The sequence below is a fragment of the Tamandua tetradactyla genome, chromosome 1 (assembly GCF_023851605.1).
Source record: "Tamandua tetradactyla isolate mTamTet1 chromosome 1, mTamTet1.pri, whole genome shotgun sequence".
NCBI lineage: Eukaryota > Metazoa > Chordata > Mammalia > Pilosa > Myrmecophagidae > Tamandua > Tamandua tetradactyla.
This window is the reverse complement of record NC_135327.1, coordinates 187,300,097-187,328,056: the sequence shown is the minus strand read 5'-3', so window position 1 is coordinate 187,328,056 and position 27,960 is coordinate 187,300,097. Positions and strand designations below refer to the sequence as shown.

General features: G+C 42.4%; 1 protein-coding gene and 1 long non-coding RNA gene across 3 annotated transcripts in view; one reads left to right on the top strand and one right to left on the bottom strand.

Moving 5' to 3' along the window:
* Positions 1–167, bottom strand: part of LOC143673711 (uncharacterized) — a 40,994-nt gene extending 40,827 nt beyond the window's left edge. Inside the window, exon 1 of the long non-coding RNA XR_013170540.1 lies at positions 24–167. This is a non-coding gene — a long non-coding RNA (uncharacterized LOC143673711). The remainder of the gene's footprint in view (positions 1–23) is intronic.
* Positions 159–27,123, top strand: LOC143673689 (TRPM8 channel-associated factor 2-like). Of its 2 annotated transcripts, none has more exons than XM_077148522.1 (8): positions 159–370; positions 7,864–8,498; positions 20,721–21,787; positions 22,008–22,105; positions 23,091–23,304; positions 23,642–23,881; positions 25,687–26,024; positions 26,720–27,123. In XM_077148522.1, exons 2-8 carry the CDS (start codon positions 7,876–7,878, stop codon positions 26,948–26,950), a joined length of 2,811 nt encoding a protein of 936 aa, XP_077004637.1. In that variant the 5' UTR covers positions 159–370; positions 7,864–7,875; the 3' UTR covers positions 26,951–27,123. The 2 variants fall into 2 exon arrangements, with proteins under 2 accessions (XP_077004637.1, XP_077004643.1); XM_077148528.1 differs by having other exon boundaries at positions 164–370; positions 20,721–21,712.
* Positions 27,124–27,960: the final 837 nt, after the last annotated feature.

Below are 27,960 nucleotides of genomic sequence, written 5' to 3'. Positions count from 1 at the left end.
GACTTGGCGTTTGCTTTTCTCACCCAATGAGAACGTTGCAGGACTCTCTCTTGCCTCCTAGGATCCCTCATTGGGCGGGGGAAAGCAGATTCAGGACGGGGGGACAGGTAGGGCCGGACCCGGCGGACGTTTCACAGAGTCGCGCGGCGCCGCCCCAGGTGCGGCCCACCGGGAGGAGCGACGCGGGGAGGAGGCTCCGGGCCCGCCCCCACCGCTTTCTGCCCTGCTCGACTTCCCCAATCCCGGGCAGCTTCTCGCCCCACCGCTTTCTGCCCTGCTCGACTTCCCCATTCCCGGGCAGCTTCTCGCCACACCGCGGCGGAAGGCACGGCTCCCCAACACGTCCCGAAGTGGCGCGGAGTATCAAAGCGTGAGTTTTCTCTTTTAGGGCGCTGGTGGGGTGAAGTCAGGGTTACCAACTGCCTTCAGGCGCAGGGGAGACGGTGGGTGCGCCCCCAAGTTGGCAGAAGCATTCCTGAAGTCATTCCGGCAGTCCGGGTGTTTTCTCTTAAGTCTAAATTTTTGTTTCGTTTATTATTTTTGTTTCACCATTCTGACAGTTTGTTCCAAAACACATTTCTCTCCTTTCTTATAACCTGCGAGTCACGAATTTGAGAAAGGTGCGTATGTGTTGTTGTGGGGCGCATCGAAAGAGAGACCACAAAATTCAAAAACTGCAAGCCAATTTGGAGTCTTTATTAGCCCGCGGCGACAACCTCAGAAACCCCCCAAGAAGGAAGATTCAGAGAGCTGCCCGGTGGGGCTTGCAGGGTGGGCTTATAAAGGCTGAAACCGCAAGCTTACTCACAGAAGCAGAGAAATGGCATTCGTTTCACAGAATCACATCCTGGTTTTGCAGTTTATGTACAAAGCAAGCAAGCTTATCTACAAAGCTTATGTACAAAGCAAGCAAGCTTATCTACAGAAGCAAAAAAAGTGCTATTAGCCTTTGCAAAAACATGTATGTGTAATTCCCACATCCTGGCCTCATGACCGGGTGTTCTTCATGGGCCTGGGGGGGATTTTCCACCTGCTGGGGTCGAGCTCCTGGTCCCTTACATTTCCCACTGGATTTTAGGAAAGAATCAAATCGTTGTCTCTGGATCTTGTTCTTGTGCGGGGATGTGGTGATAGTGGGTTCGCAAGACCAGTAATTTTTTTGCTTGTATTCTTTTTTTTAATATATGCTGTCAGACAGTTTATTATACAGGGTCCAAATATTAAGCTTAATAATATGAGAATTAGGGATCCCATCCACTGGGCCTCCAAGGTGGCTGGCTGAAGCTTTTTAATCCAGGCCGGTTCTCTGGGCTGCACCTGAATTAGATCTTTATTAGGGGCAGGATTTGTTGGTCCCGGGTGGGCTGCCTTTACCAGTTCCCAAATTTGCTGGGTGGCAGATTACAGGGCCTGTAATGATTTTAGAAGAGAATGGTTATTTAATTCAGCTATTTTCTCTTCCCCTCAACTTAGGAATTAGTGGGGGTGGTTGCCCAAACGTTATTTCATATGGGGTAATTCCGTTAACATAGAGAGTACATCTAGTTCTTAGGAGGGAAAATGGAAGGAGACTCACTCAGTTTTCGCCAGTCTTGAGCTTTAGTTTATTCAAAGTTTCTTTATTCATTCTTTCAACTTGCCCTGAACTCTGTGGCCTATAAATACAATATAATTTCCATTTGATATTTAATATTTTTGCTAACAATTGGGTAATTTGGGCAATGAACGCCGGCCCATTGTCGGACCCCATTTTAGTCGGGAAGCCAAATCCGGGGATGATTTTGTTTTCAATTTAGTTTTTTCATTATTATTTGTGCTGTTTCGGTTCTGGTAGGAAATGCCTCAGTCCATCCGGAGAAGGTGTCGATGAAAACCATACAGACCAGGTAATATTTCCGTGAAGTCTATTTCCCACTGTTCTCCTGGGGCTTGTCCCCTCATCCTGGTTCCTTGGGGCATCTCCTTCCCTTGGCCAGAATTTACCTGGGTGCAAATGTGGCATCTGGATGATATCTGCCAGGCTTGTTGTTGTAGTCAGGGAATGTAGTAATCTCTCTGTAAGAGTTCAGTTAGTTTTGTACTGCCCAGGTGTGTATTTTGGTGAACTTGGGCAACTAAATTGTGTCCTAGGTGTTCTGGTGCCAGGATTCTCCCATCCAGGAGAATTTTCCAACCATCCGAATCTGTTTTGGTGCCCAGTGTTTCACCTAGTTTAATTTCTTCCCTGGTATGTTCTGGAGAGCTCGGCAGCACTCACCCTGGTAAAACAGAAAGTATCTGCAGTGTCCCCACTGGTTTTTGGGCAATCCCTTTTGCCGTTTTATCAGCCAGGGCATTTCCTCTGGCGATTTGAGTTTTGGCAGTCTGATGTCTTTGCAATGTATGACAGCTGCCCTTTTCAGTAACCAGGTAGCCTCTAGTAGGGCGAGTATTTCTGGTATATTTTTTATTTCTTTTCCTCCCGATGTCAAAAATCCCCGCTCCTGATATAGTGTCCCATGGACGTGCACAGTTGTGAAGGCATATCTGCTGTCCGTGTAGATGTTGACAACCTTCCCCTTCCCCCACCTTAGAGCCTGGGTCAGATCTATCAGTTCAGCTTTTTGGGCAGAAGTCCCATGTCCTAGGACCTGAGCCCGGATGACCCGGTCCACAGTTACTACTGCTGCCCCCGCATACCTGATTCCTTCCGAGATGTAACTGCTCCTATCTGTATATAATTCTTCATCAGGATTTGGCCAGGGGTTGTCGGTGAGGTTAACCCACAGGTTTGTGAGGGATACCAGGACCTCGCAGCAGTCGTAGATGGGTTCGGACGGGTTATCATCCGGGAGTAAGGGGGCGGGGTTAAGGGCCATCGCTTTTAGGAAGCAGATTCTCAGGGGATCTAGTAACAGTACTTGATACTGGGTTATCTGGGCATTTGAGAGCCATCTCTCGGGCAGGCTTTTTAGTAATGTTTCTACTGAATGTGGGGCCACTATGTGTAACTCCTGCCCCAGAGTTAATTTGGATGCTTCTTTAACCAAAATAGCGGTGGCAGCAATGGCCCAGAGGAAGTTTGGCCATCCGGCTGCTACGTAGTCTAGCCTCTTAGACAGGTAGGCAACCGGCCTTTTTCATGGTCCTGATATTTGGGTTAGGACTCTCTTTGCTATCTCCCAGGCCTCAGCAACATGCAGTTGAAAGGGTTTTGACAGGTCAAGCAAGGTTAAGGCAGGAGTGCTTACAAGCACCTGTTTCAGCGTTTTAAAAGCCTTTTGCTCAGTTTCAGTCCAGGTTAGAGTTTCCTCTTTTCCCTCTGTACTAGTATACAAGGGCTTGGCTATTTCTGCAAATCCGGGAATCCAGAGTTGGCAATATCCAACTGCCCCCAAGAATTCCCATATCTGCTTTGGTTGGGGTATCCTTAAGGTAACTTCAACCCTACTGGAGGATAGTGTTTTCCTTTTTTCCTTGGTTTCCCCTTCTTTCCTTAACAGTTTCCTGTCCACCTTTTTGATTCTCCTGTTTGGCTATTGCGAATACCAAAATTCTAGCTATTTTCTTTGACTGTGTGGTCCCAGGGTCATTTCTGTTATTGAAGGTTTTCTGGGCAATCTCTATCAGCTCGGACAGCACCTTTCCCGCAAATCTTTCTAATTTTTGTAATTTCCTCCTTATATCTGGGGCTGACTGGGTAACAAGTGTTATATTTACAGCTCCCCTGTTTTCAGGTGCCTCTTAATCTATGGGGGTATTCAAGTGGTATGCCTCAAGGAGGCATTCAAGGAAAGTGGCCGGGGATTCGTCTGGCTTCTGTATGGTTTCACTTAACCGAGAGAAGTTGGTCAACTTCCTGGCCGCTGCTCGTATTCCCTGGAGCAAAGTCTGGTGATACCCGATTGAGAGCCTCCTTACCTCTATCATTGTTGAGGCCCCATCCAGGATGGGTGGAGGGGAACACAGCCTCCAATCAAGTTGGCTCAGTAGTAGGCTGTCTGTCAGGTCCAAGAATTAATTTCCTTACCTCTCACCCAACTCGGTCTCGTTCCTCAGAGGTGAAAAGAGCCTGAAGGAGTTGTTGGCAGTTATCCCAGGTGGACTGGTGTGTAAAAAAGGGAGATGAGTCCTTGGGGTTTTTCAGAGAAAGAGGGGTTCTGGTTTTTCCAATTATACAGGTCACTAGAGGAAAAGGGGACATAGACCATGAAAGGTGGGTGGTCACCCCCCAGGGCATGGCCAACCTGTCTTAAGGGTAAAATTGGGGCCCCAGAAGAATCCAGTGACTGTGTACTAGAAGAGGGGTGGTAAGTAGAGCCACTTCTGAGATGGGGGGTGCTGAATGTCACCTCCCGGCTATCAGAGGGGCGGATTGCCACCTCTCGACCACTTCTCCCCTCTGGTCTCAGAAGGAGTGGAGGGGTTGTTGGGTATGGGGGAGGGTCCATTAAGAGTGGATCCTCTGGTGGTCCCGTCAATACTGGGACCCCGTTAGTCTTTTCTTTCTGAGAGTTTTTCAGTATGAGGGCCGTTTTGGCTTTGGGGGGTCTTCTTTTTTGGGTATGCAGGCAAGACCGTAACCACTTGGGTTTTTCTGTTAAAATTTCAATTCAAATTAGTATATAGGGAATTTGGTCAGAGTGGCCTGGATCACTAAAAATCGTCCTTTGGACTCTATAAGCTATAGATAGGTCTGTGGTCCCCTGGGAAGATCACCCAGAACCAAAAGTTGGCCACTCCCATGAGCAGAATTTCTTGAAGTTGAAGGCACTGACAGGGGCTCTGTAGTCTCCAGCCTTCCGCTGAAATTCCTGACAGTTTTTCAGAACACATTGAAGGGGAGTACAGACAGATGAATTTGACTGACCCATGGCAATTATGACAAGAACGAGACAGAATGCGACGAGATCAACAGTTGAGAGAAGGGACAGACCAAACCAAGACACAGAAAGCCTTATTCTTAATTGATTCCTAACCAGAAGCCCCAGGCAACGTCTTGCTCTGGGACTGGACCTTGGAAGTAATGCTGCGTCCAGCCTTCCAGAGGTCCCCGACGATCCAGTAACAGACCTGTACTCACCGGTGAGGTTTTCAGAACCAGATGACTCCACCAGATACCAGATTTTGTATAATTTCGGAAGGTCCTGTAGGACCAGCCCAGTCCCTGGTCCTTGCCTGGGGCAAAGGAACATCTCTCTGAGGCCTTCCCCTAGGCTGGACCTTGGTTCCGGGGGTGGTCCCCAGGACCTGTGGTCACCAGATATCCCGTTAGGGATAATCTCGCTGGGACCTCCCAATGCTGTGGGGCGCACCAAAAGAGAGACCACAAAATTCAAAAACTGCAAGCCAATTTGGAGTCTTAATTAGCTTTATTATTCAACTCTCTTTGGTCACATCTGCCTCCTTCCTTTTTCCTGTTTTCATAGACAGCCAACCACCAAATTTCGTCAGTCATTTTTTACTACATCTCTCTCAGACATCAGTCCCTTTAATTAACATTCACGTCTGGAGTAAACCAATCTGGTCTTTTAGTTTCTGTTTTTTGTTTTGTTTTGTTTTTTGATTTTTGGCACGAGCAAGCATCAGGAATCGAACCTGGGTCTCTGGATGGCAGGCGAGAATTCTGCCACTAAGTCACTATCACATCACCCTCTGGGTTTATTCTTATCTGCAATCTTCCTGAAGCCACCCTAATCATATAACTTCCCTAATGAGAATCCTCAGATTCATCCCTGGTGCAAGGTAAAAGCTGAGCACTCCGGGCAGGAGCTGGCGGTGCCAGACTTTTTCCCACGAAATCTCAGGTAGCCTTGGTATCCCTGAGCATGTCCAGTATTTTCTGTAGAACTCCATTCCTTTCTTTTGCCTTCCCCTTCCCATCTACCACCTCTTTCCTAATATTTATAAAATTCACAAAAGTGAGCCAATAGCCAGCTGGAGCGTAAAGCATGTGGGTGGGTGATCTCAGCTGTAAGTGTGAGGAGTAGAAAAAAGCAATGAAGAGAGATCAGGAAACCTCAGTCCAACTCCTGTCATTGCTTCCTCTCAGATGACAAATGAATTCTTTCACTTCTCTGAGCATCTCTAGTTTTCCAAGAAAAGGGAAGAAAAAAAAAAAAGGAGATGAGTAATATGTTACTGGAATGCTGACCCTATCATTCTATAATTCTATAATGAAGTGCACAAACACACACATGTAAGGGACCAGGAGCTCGACCCCAGCCAGGTGGAAAATCCACCCACCCACCCACCAGGCCCATGAAGAACACCCAGTTATGGGGCCAGGATGTGGGAATTACATATACCTGTTTTTGCAAAAGCTAATAGCATTTTTTTGCTTCTGTAGATAAGCTTGCTTGCTTACAGCTGCAAAACCAGGATGTGGTTCTGTGAACCTACTGCCACTTCTCTGCTTCTGTGAATAAGCAGAATTAGCTTATTAGCTAATATTCTAATACTTTAGATTCTAATACTTTAGAATCTCCCCAAGAACAAAGCCTGATACAAGGACTTGAGGACCACTAGTTTACCTGAGAATTGACCTCAGAAAGCCAGAGGGAGGAGGAGACTGAGTCAAGGTGAAAAGGAAGGCCAGTGAAGTATGTGTTATTGAGCTGCTTACCACTACCGGCAATTGGAGCTCAGTTCCTCTAGTGTTCTTTGAAGAAACTCTAGAATGCACCTCAGAGAGGACATCAGCTGTGGCATGGATCCACTAACTCCATCCTCCATGAGGCTGTTAACTCACCCTTTTCTTCAAGGCTGCCATTGTCCACCAGCTGGGGTCCCACTGGCTCAGATACATGGGCAATGCTTTTGGTGAAGAGGCATTGAGTGCACAGCAAAGTTCTCCACAGCTGCCACTGAAGGAAGACAGAGGTGGGCTAAGGGGGTCACCTGGGGAACTTAGAAGGGGTAATGAAGAGACATCACTGACATATTCTCAATGCTCACCATGTCTCAGACCTGGGCAAGCTGCTTTTATATATATTCTCTTTATCTTCAAAATAATACTCCAAGGGATGTATTATTCTCTTTTTATTGATAATAAAATTGAAGCTTAAGTAATTGATCCAAGAGGAGATGACTGGAAGGGAATAGTGAGCTTCCATTTTAGACTTACTGATTTTTAAAAGACCACCAGAAGTCACGGAATGCTATTGAGACAGAGGTGTGGATCTCACCCATCAGGGCAGACATGATAAATTAGGAGGCATTTCCAACTCACTTCATTGAGACCTTGGACACAAAATGCAGCTTCTGACAGGTCAGCTGAACTTTTTGTTCACAGGGAGAAAATATTAAGTTATTTCTCCTCATTATCTTAACTAGCTGTGACCTTCTCCTCCTGACAGGTCTAGCCCCTCCCCCACACCGTCTCAGTTTCTGTTCCTGCTCCTAGCACTGCCCATTACTCTCTAGCCAGACTGGAGGGTATTTCTTTCTCCTTCTTCAATCAATTAGCTTCATGATTTGGAACTGTGAACGAGTTCTTCCCTTTGCTGGAATGCTCTTTTCCTGCAGCATTTCAGGTTTCAGTTTAAATGTCACTTTCTCATAGAGGCCTTTACTGCCACCCAATCTAGAGTAGTCTTCTAGTCACTCCAGTTATATCACATTTATTTTCATCACAATTATTACTTGTTGTATTTTATTTATCTACTTATATATGTATTGTCTTGCCCCCCTCTAAAAATATTAGATTCATGAAAGTGGAGAACTTGCCTGTTTTGTTCCTTGCTATGCCTCCAGTGCTAGAACAGTTCTTGGACCACAGCAGGAAACCCAATAAGTGTTTTTTGAATGAGTCCATTTAATTGTGTTTTTTCACTCATTCCTTCATGTTTGCCAACCAAGCTGAGTCTCTGCTTTCCTCTGCAGCACTGATAGAGCATGGCAACCATACCCTCTGCTGCTTTTGAGGCCCTTGTGAATGGAGTGACAAGCTGGGATATCCCCAAAGACCCTGTCCCCAGTGAACTCCTTCTTATTGGAGAGGCTGCCTTCCCAGTGATGGTGAACGACAAGGGCCAGGTTCTCATTGCTGCCTCCTCCTATGGCCAAGGCCGCCTGGTGATTGTCTCCCATGAGGGCTACCTGATGGATGCTGGATTGGCTCGATTTCTTCTCAATGCAGTGGGCTGGCTCTGTACCTCCCCTGGGACTCCCATTGGAGTGCATCCATCTTTGGCATCACTAGTAAACATCCTTCAAGACTGTGGCATAAAGGCACAAATTGAGACAGAACCAGGTGACCCTCTGGGAGCTTACTGCATCAATGCCTACGATGATACCATGACTGAAAACCTGATCCAGTTTGTGAAGCGTGGAGGGGGCTTGCTCATTGGGGGCCAAGCGTGGTATTGGGCCAGTCAGCATGGCTGCGACAAGGTGCTGTCCAGTTTCCCTGGGAACCGGGTGACGAGTGTGGCTGGAGTATACTTTACCGATGCCTATGGGGAAACGGGCCACTTGAAGGTCTCTAAGGAGATGCCCAAGATCCCACTCCAAGTCAGGTGAGTGTCTATTGTCCAATCAGGGGGTCTGACTCATGTTAACCAATGGTTCTGACTTTCCTCTTCATTGAGCTTCCATTTTAACACACATAATTTTCCGTCAAATTTTGGAATCATCCACAAATCAATAACAGGATAATGAAAATGCACTAAGGCACAAAATGAGCTGGGTCCTCACTGACATCTCCTTCTATGACCAAAGCAGCAATCAGCTTAACATAAAGTCTTGTTTTATTTGCCTCTCTATCTCCAATATCTATGAGTGAAACATAGAGAATGCTTATTGATATCACTCAAGTAAATGAAAGATCATGTATTTGTGTGAGCACCTACTATATGCCAGGCAGCATTCTGGCACAGGGGATGTAGCAGAGATCAAAGCAGACAAAGTCCTGCTCTCAGAAGCTTTATATTCTGGCAGAAGGAATAAGCAATTAAAGAGACAGATGAATAAGGCAGGATGAGTAGAGAGTGACAGGGAGGGGAGTAGAGGGTAATCAGCGAAGCTGTATCAGTCAGATTTAGTTGGTATTTCAAACCAGAAGAAATTTAATAGAGGGGGTTGGTTATGCAGGTGATAGAAGAACTAAAAACCAAACAAGGGACAGTGAAGTAACTAGGGAGATTAACAACAGCAGGACTAACAGAGGGAGGTGATGGTGTTACTGGAACTCAGACACTGCAGCCACCTGGTAGAAACTGGTGCCAGGCTCAGCTGGTCCAGCAGCATCTGGGACTATAGATGAAGGGACTGTCTGTTGGAAGCTGGAGTTACAGAGGAAGTACAGCTATTGCCAGAGACATAGCTTAGAGCAGGGCGACACATACCTTGGCTCTTTCCTCTATCCCTCCCCAACCCCTTCCTCTCTTTCTCTCCTCTCTCTACTGCTTCCCAATGGCTGAACCTCCTAGAAGCCAGGAAGCAAGGGGCCCTTGAAAATAGAGTTTCCTTCAATACAGAGCAAAGAAGAGTGGGGAATGAATATGAGAGCAAACAAGCAAGCAGCCAACTTGGAAGGCTTTTCTTTTAAAATTTGAAAGGAGACCTGAAGGAAGTGAGCAGAAAACCGTGGGGGTATCTGTTGTCTCAGTTTCCTAGGGTTGCTATAACAAAATTCCCCAAATTAGGTGGCTTAAAACAACAGAAATTTATTGTCTCAAAATACATGTATGAAGTCAAAGTGTCAGCAGGGCCATACTCCCTCTGAAACCTATAGGGGAGAAGTTTTACGTGCCTCTTCTAGTTTCTGGTTTTTGCTAGAATTCCTTGGCACTTCTTGGTTTGTAGATCCATCATTCCAGTTTCTGCCTTTGTCTTCACATGGCCTTACCCCTTTGTTTATTCTCTTTTTGTAAGACAAATTTAGTGGATTAAGGCCCATCATAATCCAGAATGTCGTTTTGTCTTTTTTCTAATACATCTGCCAACACCCTATTTTCAAGTAAGATCAAATTTATGGGTATTGATGTTATAGAACATCAACATATTTTATGAGGGGCACAATACATACCATAACATCTGTGATGAGAGGATTCTCCAGCAGAGTGAGGAGCAGGGGTGAAAACCTAAGGCAGAAGCCTCCTTGGTATGCTCCAGAAACAAAGGAGGCATGTTCCAGGAGCATAAATGTGATTGGAGCTGAATAAGGGCTAGAGTGAGAGGAGGTGAGGTCATCTAAGGGCCATGGCTAGAACTTTCAATCTTATTCACGGTGAGATGGGAAGGTATTTTTGGATTTTGAACAGAGATTGACATGAGGTGACTTATTTCAAAAGGAACCCATTGATTGATGGTGGGTAATAAACTGTAGGAAACAAGGGTTGAAGCAGGACTCCAATTAGGAAGCTATGGAAATGGACCATGAGAGCTGATGGTGATTCTGGCAAGGGTTAGTAGCAATGGAACTAGTGAGAAGAGGTTAGATTCTGGATACACTTCAAAGGTAGGAAGCAAAAGTCTCGGCTGACAGACTGAATATGAAGTGAGAGGGAAAAGGAGTCAAGACATTTGGTCTGAGAGATAAATACTGTCATTTATTGGGCTGTGAAAGACAGTGAGAGGACAGATTAGAGGAGATCAAGAGTTTAATTTTGGGTATTGGGTTTGAAATGACTTGTTGAATCAGTGACTAATTATGTTTTACCACATGTAACAGAAACCTTACTATAGTGGCTTAGCCATAGAGGAGTTTATTTTTCTCATGAAATTAGAGTAGATAGTGTAGGTCTGTATCAGTGGCACCATGATATCCAAGGCATTCTCTACCCCTCCCCCTCTACCTTCCACCCTTCCTCTCTTCCCTTCTTCCCAATTGTGGGTGTGACCTTTTTATTGGAGAGGAATATAACTCCATCCATTCAGGGTGGGTTTTGATTAGTTTATCGGAATCCTTTAAAAAAGAAAACATTTTAGAGAGAGCTCAGAACAGAGACAAGGATGTTTGGAGATCCTTGGAGCATTATCCTTGTGGTAATTAATTTATAGGCAATAAATTGAGAAATATGATAGTAAAACTGGAAGGACAGGCCTTCTTTCAATAAGATGGTTGGGGAAGACTCCTCTGAAGACCTTGTTTGAGCTGAAACTGTATGAGGAGAATAAATGGGCATTTAAGAGCTGAGAGAAGAGCCAGAATAGGAAGAGGGGCCAACAAATACACAGCTTCTGTGAGAGTGGGGTGGGGAAGGGTAGGCACTAACACAAAACACTATGTTTTACACAGAAAAATGTTAACGTTAAATTCAAGGAACTTTGTACATTATAAGTGTAAAGATGTTCTGTGTGGCTTTCCCCTCCATCCCCCCAGAAAACCCTGGTTTAAATAATGGTCAAATTTGTAGTCAACCCCTAGATTGTTGAGGAGCAAGAGTGAGCTTTGGGGGTTAGCACACAGGAGCTCTACAATCTGAATTTATTTCAGCCTCTTTGTCCAAGAGAATAATTACTGAGTTTATCAGGTTCTAGTAAGAAATGAATGAAATAACAGATATCATCCATGAATCTGTTACTGTACAAATGTATCCTGTCTCTTTTTCCAATTATTCAACTTATCTTCTTAGTAGCACAAAGTCTAATACTGATTGTCCTTCTGAGGCTTCCAGCCATCCAAATTTTCCCCAAACTCCTGGAGCATAATTCTAAAGGAGTCCAGTCCATTCTGTTACCAAATGTCGGAACAAGGGGAAAACTGGAAAGGGTGAGCCTTCCAGCAGTCCCATTGACATTTTTCCTGACATGCAGTGTCCCTGTTGAACTTGGTCCCAACAGTCTGATAAACGTTTGTTGTTTGTCCTGCTGAAGCCCGTGTAGGCCCAGAGAGCTGCACAGGACACCAGTGTAGCTCTTATTTGGGCTTAACACACGCTGCTTGCAGAGCTGAGTTTCAGAGTTTCAGAGGCTTCCGGACCCCAGGCCAGAGCTGACCAACCACCTGAAATTTCAGCTCTGAAAAGGACATTGTATTGTACCCAGGCCCCCAACGCAGATTCATTGCTCCTTCATAGTGATTTTCCCTTTGCAGTTTTCAGTGAACTTACCTGCCAATAGAACTTGGTCAAAGCCCGTGGACTAACCCCGAAGGTTTCTCTAACTCTGCTGGAAGGCCCTGGACCTCCTTAAGGAAGTTGTTTTCCTGCCCCACCCCAAGCTGTGTGGGCCAATGGGAGGGGCAGTTCCTACAAATAAAAGATCCCTTCACATCCTATCCCCAAGGACAAGGGCGGACTGCACGCCTATGTTTAAATTAACGAGAGGGGCACACCAGTTATTTTACTTTAATATTCATTGTAGAACCAAGAGGAAACAATTTTTAGAATTGGAATATTGGAAATGATTACTATATAATGGAGTTGACTGTACAGATGATGGAAGAACTAAAAGGCCAATGAGGGGTGGGGGGGATTGGAATCCAGAAATCAAATCTCTACCATTCTTAGGCTGTGGAGGGGTGTGTGGGGGTGTGACAATAAAGGGAGGAGATAATCTAACTAGAACCCAGAAGCCACTTCTGAAAACTAGAAACATGGCAAATGTTCTCACTCCTGCCTACTCCTGCTCTTTAATGTAACTGTCCTTCAAAAAGTTCAGGTTTACAAAAATCATCAATTACAGTGTGCTGAGGACATCCTGGGAGCAGTGATTGGTACATAGCAGCACTTAGACCCTCATTTATCTCCAGAGGATATATTTTTTCAGTTGATATTGCAAGAAGTTCAAGTAAGATTCTGTTCTAGTTTGCTAGCTGCCAGAGACGGATTGGCTTTTAATAAAAGGGGATTTATTTTGTTAGTTCTTCAGAGGAAAGGCAGCTAACTTTTATCTGAGGTTCTTTCTTACATGGGAAGGCACAGGGTGATCTCTGCTGACCTTCTCTCCAGACTTCTGGTTTCCAACAACTTTCCTGGTGGTGATTCCTTTCTGCATCTCCAAAGGCCTGGACTGAGCTGTGAGTGCTGAGATGAGGTATGCGGAGCTGCTTGGGCTGTGCTACATTGAGCTCTCTCATTTAAGCACCAGCCAATTAAGTCAAACATCATTCATTGCAGCAGGCACTCCTCCTAGCCAACTGCAGATGTTATCAGCAACAGATGAGATTCACGTGCCATTGGCTCATGTCCACAGCAACAGAACTAGGTGCCTTCACCTGGCTAAGTTGACAACTCAATCTAACTACCACAGATTAACACTTTCTCAAGCATCCTTGAGAAGTCCATTGAGTAACCTTTTTCCCTTAAACTTTTGTGATAGCAAGTCAACTAATGCTTTTTTTCAGTTAAAGCATATTTTTATTCCAATTTATTAAAGGAATCCATAATCTTTTTTCTTAGCCATAGTTTGTTTAAGTGATGAATCTCTCTTGTGGTGAAGGAACTCTTATTTCAGCACTTCCAGTAATTTTACTTTCGTTTTCTTATTCATCTGTTCATATAAATAAAATTAAATGTAATGATTTTTATTAAAAAGTTAGCAAGTACATCGTTGTTCCATTTTTATATAATTCCTTCTACCTTTTATGTCTATCATCTGTCTTTCTGTCTTTTTATATGCATTTGTATATATCTGGTTATTACAGAGGAGTGATGTTTTAAGTGGTTTTATTTTACCTTGTACTTTTTGTATTGCTTGAATAATTAATACTCCATATTTTATGATTTTTATAAAAGACTATCATTGCTTTCTATTCTGTTGCTCTAAAGTTACAATATAACTTAAAAAGGCAGAACATGCTGGCCTTCCTTTATTTCATTTTCTATGTTTGAACTAATTTAATCTAAAATTTACCTTTTCTGATTGACCTTTTCTGAATAACTTTGCTTCTTTTAAAAATCTCCAGTTATACATTGTGCTTATCTTTTCTCTGAAAATTTCAAAGTTAGCCATCTGTAAAAACTAAAATAGATATGTTCATATAAAAGAAAAGTTTGTAAAGTTCCTATTCTGTGTCATATTTGTGCTATATATACTTTCACATATATATTATCTCTTTTACTATTCCCAATAATCTTCAGAAACTAGGACTAGCATCTCTAAAGCTGAGAAAAACAGTGAACTCATGACACTGAGATCTAAACAGAATTTAAGTCTGACCTAGAAATATGAATTTATCTGTGCCTGCAAGTGAGTGGCATCTGTATTCTGTCTGTACAAAATGAACAATTTTGTACCTGATTTTTTTTACAAAAATGAGAACTAAAAATTATTATCCTAAATCTGATGGATTTAATGGGTTAATTCAAGACGCGTTTAATAGGCATAGTTGAAACCTAATGAGATTTTACCCTGTACTTATTAACTTAAAATAAAAGAGAAGATTATATTTATGATTTCAAGACACCTCTCTGATTATCTATACCTGAACTACTTAGTGATGATCATGAGAGATTTTAAAGTTTGAATACTAAAGTTTATCTTTATTTAAAGGGAAAAATACAGAAAAAGTAAATAAGCTCATCAGGGTCTTTGAACTTCTAATGTTTTTTTAAGCACCCAATCAACATAGTTCTCTATAATCCTCTTCTTGATATGATAGACTCCAAGACAAAATTGGCCCTATACTCTAGTGTTTCTGTCATATACATAGTATCAGTGAATTAAATCCAAAGAATATTCTTATAGCCTCTACAATCTGAAAGGAAAAATTGTCACACACACACACCAAATCAAGATATATTTGGTTTCTACCAGCAGACTTCATTACTTTATGATCAGAAAAATAAATGTATAAATAACTTACAGATGTTCAACTCTTAGAATGATGAAAGTAAGAGCAGCTGTCTTCACACTGACTTTCCTTATTATTGCTGTAGCTTCCTATTATGATCATTTCATAATCTACATTCAGAAAATCCTCACTTGTCTGTTCAGATGTGACATGCAATATTCCCTATCTCCCTCTTCCTTTTCTTCCTGAGTGCCTTTACCTGCCTTCCAGCTCTCAGGTAACACATACTTTTCCTTTGTTATAAATGCATTATTATTCACAGCTTCAAGTCTATTTAAAGCTTCCTTTTGCACAAGATATACCTGGTGAGCTGTGGGCTTCATCCAAAGATTCAGTAATTGATCAAGAGATTTTTGATATATGTACACAAGCATTGGCTTTAGAGATAAGCAAGCCTGGGTTTGCTTTCTGCCTCTGTGTTCTAGTTTGCTAGCTGCCAGAATGTCCAAATTAAGGCCCCAACAAGAGGTTACTTTCACTCAAGGAAGGCCAATGAAGTTCAGGATTTTTCTTTCAACTGAAAAGGCACATAGAGAACATAGTGATGTCTGCTAGCTTTCTCTCTAGGTGTCTTGTTTCATGAAGCTCCCCCAGAGATGTATCCTTCTTCATCTCCAAAGGTCTCTGGCTGTGTGGGCTCTGTAGTTCTTGTGGCTCTGCCCACTGGCTCTCCAAAATGTTTTCGCTTTTAAAGTATTCCAGTAAACTAATCAAGACCCACCTGGAATGAGTGGAGTCACATTTCCATGTAATAAAAAAATTGATAACCACAATTGCATGCATCACATCTCCATGAAGATAATCTAATCAAGTTTCCAACCTGCAGTGCTTCATAGAGATTAAAAGAAACCACTGCCCCCCCAAAATGGATTAGGATTAAAACATGGCTTTTCCAGGGCACATAATCTTTCAAACCAGCACACTCTGCTATTAGCTAAGTAACATGGGGTAGACTGCCTGAATTTTCTAAGCCACATCTATAAAGTAAGGATAATAACTTTCAGGTTTAGTGTACTAATTAAATTAGATCATGCATATGTGTAAAATGTCTAACATATATTAAACCTTGTTAGAAACTGTAGCTGTTTTCATTATGTTATTATCCACATTTAAATATTATGAAAGGATATTATACAAGACTTGAATATTGCTAAATAGGCATCTGAGATGCCTAGTAATATTGTCAAATGATCTATTGAGAATTACTAGACATCCATCTGCTATGCTTGCTTGCTTGTTCTCTATTTCTTTTCCTCCCTTGCTCCCTCGCTCCTTCCCTCCTTCCCTACCTCCCTCTCTCCCTCTCTTCCTTTCTCTTTTTTTTTTTCTAAGAAATACTTTGTCTTTTATAAAAATATTTCAAAAATAATTCAAGCTGATTGTGAACAAATTCAAATTTATAAATATGAAGAGGAGAATGGCAAGTTGGCTTTCATTCCACACTGGCATTCCCAGTCTTACCCCCTCTGTTAAGGTATCCACTAAAATTAAACGTTTGATGTGGATTGTTTCAGACTCTTATTATGTGTATGGTGCTCTGCATATTGTTTTTTAATTTAATGTATCATGTTTGTGAATGTCTCCTTTTTTCTTTTATATTTATTCAGCAACCAGATGGGTTATAAATTCCAGGGTCTCTCTTTCTTGTCCTCAGAGCCTAGGAGATATTCCATATTGTCTTCTGGTTCTAATTAAGCTTGTTAGTTATTCAGCTTAAATTATTCATACACTTGATTTTTTTATGCCATTGATCCATAGTTGCCAAGAGGTACATAAATAGAAATAAATAGAAATAATAAATATAAAATATTTGTAATAATAAATAGAAAATAAATGGAGATTTAGTTTTGTTAAAACATTTTTTACTCAACAAAATGCTTGGACATTTATCCTTGCTAATTCACAAAAATCTATCTATTCTTGTTAACTGATGAATAGTGAAGCATATTATGAGCAAATGCCAGTTTATTTAGCCAGTGCTATATTAAGTAATTAATTAATATTTAACTTTTAATTAATGTTTAACTTCTATTTTTTCACTCTTACCAACAGTGTTGGAATAAATATCCCCGTACCACCTCCTTGTATAACACTATAGTCTTTTTGCCTTTTTAATTTTAGCAGCTATTGCCTAATTGAGCTCCATATTGTATGAGAGGTTATCTTTCTCACATTCTTTTCAACACTTGATATTCAAAATTTTCACAATATTTGCCAGTTTGCTGAGTGGAAAGTTTTATCCCATTCTAATTTATATTTGCCTGATTATATCTTTTTGAACACTATATATCTTACGTGCATTTTATCTTTCATGAGCTATGTGAGCATTTACTTGTAAAAATTTCTGTTGTTTTCCTTTCTAGTTTTTTTTTTTTTTTCTCCCTTGCCTTATCTTTCTTGGCACCTTGAATACCATCTTCCCATTCCCCTCCCAGGGAGTGAATATTGACATCCCAGTATGAAATCATATTTTTCTTCATGCTAATGTAATTATTTGTATATAACCCGTGTGTGTAAGTATGCATATTTATATACAAAGATATAAATACAGGTATACATGCAAGCATATATTCATATATACAAATCATACATGTTTATTTACAGTCATGGAGGTTATTTTTAGTTTTACAAAAAAATGGAATCATATAGCACACGTTTCCCCATGTAAGTCCCTTCAAAGCACCTAAAATACCTCTCATTCTTTCTGTATGATAATCCATGGTATGGACTTACCATAATTGATTCAACTATCCCTCTATTGATGGTCATTCACTTTGTCTCTAGCATGTTGCACAATGAAAAATATTAAGATATATATGTTTACACATACTCTTTTATAGTTTCAAAGGAATAGATTTCCTTGCAGTGGAATTGTAGCACCAAAGAGAATATGTATTCATAATTCTAATTGATTGTCAGGTTACCTAATTTCTATTGGATTGTTCTGTTTTTCCTTTGGGGGGTATAGAAATTCTTCATATGTTCTGGAATCTATTTGTCTGTTAAATCTGTGCAATGTCTTTTCCTCTTAGCATTCTCATCTTGTTTAACTTTATTTTTGCTGTCTCTTGTGTTAAAAGAAGTTAAATAAAATTCCATGTAGTTCCTTCAGGTATTGTCAACTGCCCTAAACACTTCCCACATTTTCATTACTACTGTGCTTGTGTGTGTCCAAATGAATGAATGTGTTCAATCATTTTAGTCAGCTATTGGAAAGATGTAGGACAGATATTTCTTGTGAGTGTCGTCTGACTGGTTTTCTGGGCAGCTCCTAAAAGGATGACATGTCTTGATAGAACTATGTCAACTTAGGAGCCTGTTTCTCAGCTCTATGGGTTTAAAATCTCCCAAATAGCCTGGCAGATACTCCAGAGTTAGATATATCTATGGAAACAGATTCACCATAAGCAATCTCAGAGCAGGATAATAATATATAATCTATATTATTCATTTGGAATACAAAAATAAATGATATAGAGGTCAAAATATTCTTGTGGGGCTAACTAAAAAATCTAGGGAAGACCTGCACTGAAAAATCTAGGGAAGACCTGCTAGTAGATACAGATTCAGAGACTCAAGCAATATCATACAAATTCGGTTTTCCTCTCTCCATCCCCAGGCTCTGTCTTCCTCTGTGTTGGCTTCACTCTCAGGCACGTCATTTCCATATGGTGAAAAGATGCCTCTCAGCAGCTCCAGGCTTACAAGCTCCTCACATGTCAGAATCTTAGGAGCAAAAAAACCTCTCTCTTAATATCTAGGGCAAGCATCCTAGTAATTACTCTCAATGGCCTGGTTTGCATCCCATCTTTTCTCTAATCACTGCAGTCAGGGGCCTGGATCACTTGCTCACATACCCAAGCCATATTATAGCCAGTGGGGAAGAAAGAAGGTTGAGAGAGGAGACCATAGCATGGTAAATTTTTACTAGAGAGAGTTGGAGGATCCATACTCCTAGTCAATGTGGTTCAAACACTGCAAATGTCTTTTTCTTTGTTTTCTTCCTTACTGACCTTCAGTTGACACATCCACAGTAAGTAAAATGTGATGTGTCCTCCTTATCACCTCCCAAACCTCCGATTCCACTCTGCTGTAGCCACACAGGCCTCCTTTCTGTTCTTCAGATACCTTCTCCTTTTCACTGGCAATTTCTGGGGCCTGAGATGCTCCTTCAGATCTCTACAGAGCTGATTACCTCATCTTCTACAGTCTCATCATGTACAAGCCTCTGCTCACATGTCACTTTTCAATGCAGCCTATCCTGATCATCTTGTTTAAAATGTTAACCTCTGTCTCAACCCTTGCATTCCTGATCCCCTTTGCACAGATCTAGCACTTGCCATCTTCTATCAAGCCATGTAATGTACCTATTTATTGGGTTGTTGTTTATTGACTGTTCACTCCCCTACAGTCTCGTCTTGCACAAGCCTTTGCTCAGATGTCACTTTTCAATGCAGCCTATCCTGATCATCTTGTTTAAAATGTTAACCTCTGTCTCAACTCTTGCATTCCTGATCCCCTTTGCACAGATCTAGCACTTGCCATCTTCTATCAAACCATGTAATTTACCTACTTATTGGGTTGTTGTTTATTGACTGTTCACTCCCCTCATATACCTACAGATACACACCAAAATGTAATTTCCACAGGGCAGAAATTTTTAGCCATTCTGTCCACAGGTATAGCCCAGTCACCTGAAACTGCCCGGCATGTAATCGGTTCTCAATAAAAATATTAATTTGTGGTGCATAATGTCTAGAATGGCAAATGGAACCAAAGTTTGGTCCAGGTCTTTTGATTCCAATTTTAATTTTCTTGAAATTCTTCATACACCATTTATTCAGTATATGGACTTATAAAAATAGGTAGTTGTTCTAGTTTCCTAGGCTGCTCAAGCAGATACCATGAAATGGATTGACTTAAACAATGGGAATTTATAAACTCACAGTTTTGAGACCAAAAAAAATGTCCAAATCAAGGTGATACTTTCTTCCTGAAGACTGGCATTTTGGGGCTGGCTGTCAGTGATCCTTGGACCCTCTGTCATATGGCAAGGTATATGGAGGCATCTCATTGTCTCTTCTTTCTCTTCTGGATTCTGTTTCAGCTTCTCGTTTCCAGTGACTTTGTCTGAATTTCATTCTCTTAAAAACGACCCCAGTAATAGGATTGTTTCCGTTTGTTAAAGCTGCTGGAATGCAATACCCCAGAAATGGATTGGCTTTTCCAGAGGAGATTTATTAAGTTACAAATTTACAGTTCCAAGGCTGTGAAAATGTCCAAATTAAGACATCAACAAGAGGATATCTTCACTCAAGAAAGGCCGATCACATCCAGGGTTTCTCTGTTACATAGAAGGCACATGGCGATGTTTGCTGGCCCTTTGCTCCTGGATGTCATTGCTTTCAGTTCCTGGTTCCAGTATGTGTTTTGCAGTCTTCCTTTACAAAAAATTAGCCCTGAGAAATTTATAAGCAGGACTACTTTCTTTAGGAATAAGAGACTATTTTTTTCTAACTCAGTTCATTTATATTTAAAAATGCATTCAATTATTATTTGAAAAGACATAAACTCTAAGCTAGAATGTCCAGCACTTAATTGACTATAACATAAGGAAAATTCCATGGAATTCTTTTAGGGAATTCATGTACATTTTAAGATACATAAATAAGGTCATTGCCTCACCCTACAATATTTCATCAAATTAGGGCCACAACAATTGTATGAAGCAGGATTATTTTATGTATCACTAAGAAAGCAAGCACTGCCAGTTAAACAATGATAAGTCATCAGTTGTTTACGGGTGAAAATTTATGTCTTAGAGTAGATAAAATAAAATTCTACATGCTAAAATCCAGAATATTATTATTAATCATGAGAAAATTAACATGAACTATGTCATCTTTCCACCCACACAGAGATTTCTCATTCAATGAGCTCATATCAAGGGCTCATTAATTAGTTGACTTTAGCCCCTTTGTCCCTTCTGTCTCTTTTCCAGATGTGGGGAGGATCTGAGTCAGGATCAGCAACAACTCCTGGAAGGGGTCTCAGAGCTGGACATCAAGACCGAAGGGATTCCCTCACAGCTGCTGGTGCATGGAGTGCTGGCTTTCCCTCTGGGGCTGGATGACAAACTTGGCTGCTTCCTGGCAGCTTCCCGCTATGGCCGGGGTCGGGTTGTGCTAGCCGCCCATGAGGACATACTCTGTACTCCCAAGATGAAGCACTTTTTGCTCAACGCTGTGCACTGGTTGGGCAGAGGACAGTCAGGCAAAGTTGGGGTGAACACACTTCTAAAACACCTGTGTCTCCTGCTCTCAGAGCATGGCCTGGAATGCAGTCTGGAGCCCCATCTGACCAGCGACATGTGTGTCTACTGCTGTGGGGCCTATAGTGACAAGGAGGCTAAGGAGCTACGGGAGTTTGTGGCCGAGGGGGGAGGGTTACTGATTGGGGGCCAGGCCTGGTGGTGGGCCTCCCAGAACCCAGGCTACTCGGCTTTGGCTGGTTTCCCTGGTAACCATATCCTCAATAGCTTTGGCCTCAGCATTCTAGGACAGACTCTAAACCCGGGCTGTTTTCCTCTCCCTACACCTGAGATGAGGGGCTACCACTTCCGCAGGGCACTGTCTGAATTCCAGGCTTTATTAAACAACAAGGGTGGGAACTTGGAAAAGAGCTGGCTGGCAAAGCTGGGAATAGATGGTGCAGCCTTTCTGCAGATTCCTGCTGAGGGCATTCCTGTTTATATGTCTTTGCACCGACTCCTGAGGAAGATGCTGCATCAGTCAGGCCTCCCTTCTGTGAGCCGGGAAAACCCAGTTGCCAGTGACTCCTATGAGGCTGTAGTGCTTTCCCTGGCCACAGAGCTGGCCCGTTCTGGAACTGACTGCTCCCAGTTGGCCCAGGGGCTTGGAATCAGAACCTGCTCTTCCAGTCTGTACCCCTCAGAACACCCCATCACTGTAGAGATCAATGGAACCAACCCAGGTATGAAATGGAGAGGAAGTACCCAGAGGATTATGGGGAAATGGAGGGGTTGGCTGACTTTCCAGGATGTTGCAGGTACTGACTCTGAGGAGGACCAGCTGCAGTCTTTCTGATGTACTTTCAGGAAGACGGATTGGGTTTCTGCTTAGGGTTTAGGAGGGATGAGTTTAAAGAAACACAGATGAATTGAGGTGTATGGGGGAGAAGCCATTCCTCCAGCAGAGGCTGTGAGACTCCGGGTGGACACAGTGTTACATAGGGTAAAAAATTCAGCCATTCCTTTGGCTTTTGTCAGGCAGCGGTGATTCCTGGGTGAGTACTGGACTCTACCTCCTTGAAGGACAAAATGCAGAAGTCTCATTGTCTGAAGCTGCTGCCACTGCTGGTCTGATGGTAAGCCCAGAACACCTCCCAGCCAACTTCTTTCAGAACCTTAGATCTGTTTGATTCCCACCCAGTATCTTGTTCCAAGTCATGACAGTGCAGCTAGGAGTACAGAAAGGGTTTATTCTGCCCATTTTGCAGATCTTGCAGATGAGGCAGCTAATTTCAGAGAAACTACATGAATGATAGAAGGTCCCAAAGCTCCTAATATCAGATCCACTACTCCAACTTAAGCCTCTGATTTCCAAATGTGAGAAGGAGCTCTTGGCATGTGTTCAGTACCTCACCCATTCTTCCGATGGCACAAAGCCTTTCTGAATTTCATGTCTTTCCCTTGACACCTGAAAGATGCCATTTCATCCCACCACACACAAATATGTGTCATACACTTAGAATTAAGATTCTTCTAGCCTCCTCAATTCTGAAGGTCATTTCTTACCACATTTATAGTTTTTCATGAGTCTGGTGCTGATTTACATTAAACTTCAGAAAAACAATTCCAGAACTTCTGACAAAACAGGATAAGGCTTGGTGGAGGCACAGACAAAGAGTAGAGAGAGAATCCTCCACCCTGTACTGAATCTGGATAGGTCTCCTCTCAGCAGAGGGTGGACCAGGGTCCCATCTAACTCATTCCGCAAATTGGAATTACCACTGTGGCTTAAGTGCTGGTATGAGAGCCCAGGATTCTTGTCCTGAGACATCATCCGCCTTAGAATCAGCCTGTGTTCTCACACTTTCGTGTCTCATGCACTTGTGTCTGGTAATGATCCTTTGTGGAGCTGTTTAAGTTCCTGGAAAAATGATTATACATAATTGTTAGTCCCTATGACTATTGGAGTGTTAAAATCTCAAAGGTTTCTACTCATAGCTCATAGAAAGGCAAGCTACAATTACATGGACGTGTTTGATTAGAGCCACCATTCACACCCCCCAACCCTACCCCACCCCAGGGACTCTGATTCTTCCAACACATGGCAGAATCCCTCTCCAGGTACAGATTGGCTGCCACACCGATGACCTGACCGGTGCCAGCAAGCTGTCCCGAGCCCCAGTGGTGACTCACCAGTGCTGCATGAACAGAACCAGTCAGTCAGTCTCCTGCCTCTGGGGGGGACTTCTCTACATCATTGTGCCCAAGGGCAGCACACTGGGCCCTGTGCATGTCACCGTGAAGAGGGCCATACCTGCCCCATACTACAAGCTGGGTAAGTGGGAGATTTGGAATGAAAGTTGAGGAAAGAGGGGGAGTAAGCCATGTCAAGGTTTTATGCACTGGATGCTAAAGAAGGGGAGGGCAGAGAGCTGGTAGAGAGAAGGAGGAAGACCTATTAGGGGTGAAATGGAGGCACGATATGTGGAACTCCCCATGTCCATGAAGATTTCAGGAATGAACAGAGAAAAGTATGTAGAGACCTGGCCTTCATATCATAGCATGCAGACCACTTCATTATTTCAGTGTTCTCCTGTAGTTCAAGTTGTATTTTTCATCTCAAGGGAAAACCTGGGAAAGTGGGTGACAGGTTCCGTAATGCTTGTTCACAGGTCAGACATCCCAGGAGGAATGGAAGAGGTGCATCCAGGAGAGCCCAGCTTCCTGGGGAGAGCTGGCAACAGACAACATCATCTTGACAGTACCAACTGCAAACCTCCGTGCTCTGGAGGACCCCAAGCCTTTACTCCATCTCTGGGATGAGATGATGCAGGCGGTAGCCAAGCTGGCAGCTAGACCCTTCCCTTTCCTCCGTCCTGAGAGGATTGTTGCTGATGTGCAGATCTCAGCTGGTGGGTGCTCCAGGGGAGATACTCCTACTCAGCGGACACTATTGTTTTGCCTTGTTTGAATGTCCATTATATGTGAGGCATAATTTTTACCAGTAAAGTAAAGGAAAAGAAAAGATATGGACTCTGATGGGGATGAAAACATGTATACATGTGAAATGGTAAATAATTTAAATCTAAAAAATGAGATTTCATGGGATGATAAAACAATGGTGTGAAAAATGGTGGAAGGAGTTCACAGATGTCAATGAAGTCTGTTTCAAGGAGGGATGAAAAATGAAATTTCCTTCAAATATAAGTCAGTTGACAATGAAAAGAGGAAGTGAGGAAAGTAGATTATGTTAAATATTAAATGGTTTAGAGGAAAAGGGGCATATAAAGAAAAATAGGGAACTCTTATTCCCATGTGGAGAAAATTGCTTCAGACCTGTTTTCTCACTTCTGAGATGGAAATTGTTTTAGTTTGGTAAAGCTGACAAAATGCAATATACCAGAATGGATTGGCTTTTATGATGGGGATTTATTACCTTACAAGTTTAGTTCTGAGGCCATGAAAAAAATGTCCACATTAAAATATTAACAGACAATGCTTTCTCCCTGAAGACCAGCTACCAGTGAGTCTCAGCTCTTCTGTCACATGGCTAGGTACATCGTGATGTCTGCTGGTCTCTCTCTCCTAGGTTTCACTGCTTCCAGCTTCTGGCTTCAGTGGCTTCCTCTCCTTTTTCTGTGTTTTATCCTCTTATAAAGGACCCCAGTAAGAGAATTAAGACCCACCTTGAATGAAGTGGGTCACTTCTCAATTGAAATACCCTTATCAAAAGGTCCCACCCACAATAGGTCTACACCCACAGGAATGGATTAAATGAACATGATCTTTTCTGGGGTCCAAACAGCTTCAAACCATCAGAGGAGTATTGGACAAATTATCTTTGTCATAGCATGTAAATCTGGGCAACAGTCATTTACATTTTGAAAGAAAGACTGACATTCTAGTCTCAAGGAATTTCAAATCCGAGCATAGAACATAATGCCACAGACTTACACGAGAAGGAAACCAACAAAAAATGAAACTTTTGATTTATAGCAAGTGTATTAGAAGTATATTAGTCACGGTTCTCCAGAGAAATAGAACCACTAAGATATATATATATATATATATCTTTATTATCTATAATAATATAATACATATAATATATATAATAAGGAATTAGTTCGTGTGACTGTGGGTAGGGGCTGGCAAGTCCAAACTCCATAGGCAGGTTGCAAGAATTTCAGCAAGAGCCAATGCTGAAATTGAAGCAAAAATTTTTCTGTTTTCTGAAATTCTCTGTTGGCTTTTAAGACTTTCAATTGCTTGGATGTGGTGATTCCCTATATTGCTGAGGGCAATCTCCTTTGTTGACTGTAAGATGCAATCAACTGATTATGGATGCAAATCCCATCTATGAAATATCCTCACAGTAACAAGCAGGCCAGTGCTTGACCCATCATTTGGACACTGTAACCTAGGCACGTTGACCCATGAAACTAACTATCCCAGCAAGAATGACTGTGTAGTGTGTATTCATTTTCAAGTGTGAGGATGAAGGCATAACTCATATTTGAAAGCCTGAGAAGGGAAGGAAGTATGCTTCAGTTTCTGGCTGAGTTGAGGAAAGCCATCTTCATTCTAGTCAGCAATGAGATTCAGAAATTATTTGAAACATTCAGGATGGTGAGGGAGAGTTAGCACAATAGAGAGGAGTGAAGGGAGATGAGTGTGGGGAGACCCACACATGCCCCCTGTTTTCCTTCTGTGCTCATAGGCTGGATGCATTCAGGATACCCCATCATGTGCCACCTGGAGTCGGTGCAGGAGCTCATTAACGAGACTGACATGAGAAGCAGAGGTCTGTGGGGAGCCATCCATGAGCTGGGCCACAACCAGCAGCAGTGTGGATGGGAGTTCCCCCCACACACCACCGAGGCCACCTGCAATCTCTGGTCAGTCTACGTGCATGAGATGGTCCTGGGTATCTCCAGAGCTCAGGCCCACCCTGATTTGAGTCCTCCAGAACGAAAGAAGAGGATCGAAACATATCTGGACAAGGGAGCGCCCTTGGAAGACTGGAGTGTGTGGACAGCTCTGGAAACATATTTACAGGTATTGAGCAGAAAGAGGGAGATGGGGGCCACCAGATCCCACAGTCATGTAGCATTCTCGTGATCCCAGAGCCCTCTAACTCCTTCACCATTTCTACCAGTGGTTTTCAGGTGGGCTGCCTCTCTATAAATTTTTTTTTAGAGAGAGCTCGCTCTTATTGAGCCCCTGTGACACACCTGCTTCTTTTTTTCATCCCAAATCATATTTTTTACAAAAAGCAATATAGTCACCTTGCAGATGGCTATAAAAAAACAAGGATTTTATTTTATCTGTGAATGTTGGAGGTTCCTAGCTTTTGGGTTCCCAATATGCAAAACATGTTAACTGTGAGGATTTCTCACCTCAGCTAGGCTCAAAACCCATCCTAATGCCTAGGAAAACATTTAGGGTCTGGGGATATATTTTTTAATTGCAGATAATAACTGTCATGTATTGAATGTTAACTCTTATTAGACATTAGTTCCCTTGAATCCTCTTACTAGATTGAGGGGGTATATATTTTTGTGGCCAAGAAGTGGAAGGAGTGAGATTGAATTTACATACAGGGATAGGGTGGAGAGATAGGGCAAATAAAAGAAGAAAAGCTAATGGTTAAGAAGAAGTAATCGCTATATATTAAATATTCATGTGAACGTGCATGTTTGGGTTCCTTTTACAAGCTTGATACTCATTCTGCCCCTTCTTACTTTTCCCAGCTCCAGGAGGGCTTTGGGTGGGAGCCATTCACCCAACTCTTTGCTGAGTACCAGACCCTCTCTGACCTGCCCGAAGACAATGCTGGCAAGATGAACCTATGGGTGAAAAAGTTCTCTGAAAAAGTGCAGAAGAATCTGGTTCCTTTCTTTGAGGACTGGGGCTGGCCTGTCAAGAAGGAAATAGCTGATAGTCTGGCCTGTCTGCCCAAGTGGCAAGAAAACCCCATGTGAGTGTACATCCATACCAAGGGGTAAAGTCTGTGCTGCAAAATGGGGGAAGGAAGAAGTGATCACTCCTCCAACCCCACTCATGTTTCTTGCCTCCTATGCACAGGACTTTGAACCTAAATCCTACTTTAGGAAGGAGATTAAGGTCATAAGATTAAATGAAACCATTTCTCTCAGATATGTGTCCTTGTGCCTCTTTATATTGTTTCTTTACTTACGGTATTACGCTAACTGATCGGAGTCCCTTCTGACCTAGCTCCAACAGTTTCCAAGACTCTGAGACTTTTTTTGCCATTGTAGTTCCCTAGCCAAGGTTTTTCTTGTCTTGGCATTCTAAGCCCCTGGGATACTGTTAACTTTTATTTTTGACCATTATTTCTAAAGACTATGGGACCCCAACTGGAATACATTTCCTATAATAATCTGATGTCACTTCTCACCCCTACTGGCCCTTAGGAAGGCTCTTAATTTCTTGTGCCTTGAGAACTTTTCTAAGTTCTTTTTCTAGTATAATGGAGAGCATCAAACTAGCTTTGAAAACTCATTTAACCTGTCTGTTTCTGTGTTCACTGCCTCATAGGATGACTGTGAATATTCAGTTTGATAATTGTGAACGTGTTTGTAGTCCACAACATGCATACACACATAAGGATGTTCTTCAACTTTTGCCTGGTCCCATGGTGGCCTGTCTGTCCAGTCCAGTGAACAGTGAATCTAGCTTAGAAGATGACCCACCTTGAGGTTAGCATGCAGTCCCCTAGGAGAGGGTGAATAGAGAATATAAATGTTATACTCAGCATGATATCAATAAGGATAGTTGTTGGCCTTGTTATTTAAGATGCAATGGAGAGACTGGAGGGAACTGCCTGAAAATGTAGCGCTGTGTTCCAGTAGCCATGTTTCTTGATGATGATTGTATAATGATACAACTTTCACAGTGTTTCTGTGTGATTGTGAAAACCTTGTGTCTGATGCTCCTTTTACCTACCTTGTCAACAGATGAGTAAACATAT

Bases quoted from the DNA above. Each gene is read 5' to 3' on its own strand.
- LOC143673689 (XM_077148522.1), top strand. From the start codon at position 7,876: ATGGCAACCATACCCTCTGCTGCTTTTGAGGCCCTTGTGAATGGAGTG. The intron at 8,499-20,720 runs GTGAGTGTCTAT...TCTCTTTTCCAG, and splicing joins AAGATCCCACTCCAAGTCAG to ATGTGGGGAGGATCTGAGTC. The intron at 21,788-22,007 runs GTACTGACTCTG...GGCTTTTGTCAG, and splicing joins GACTTTCCAGGATGTTGCAG to GCAGCGGTGATTCCTGGGTG.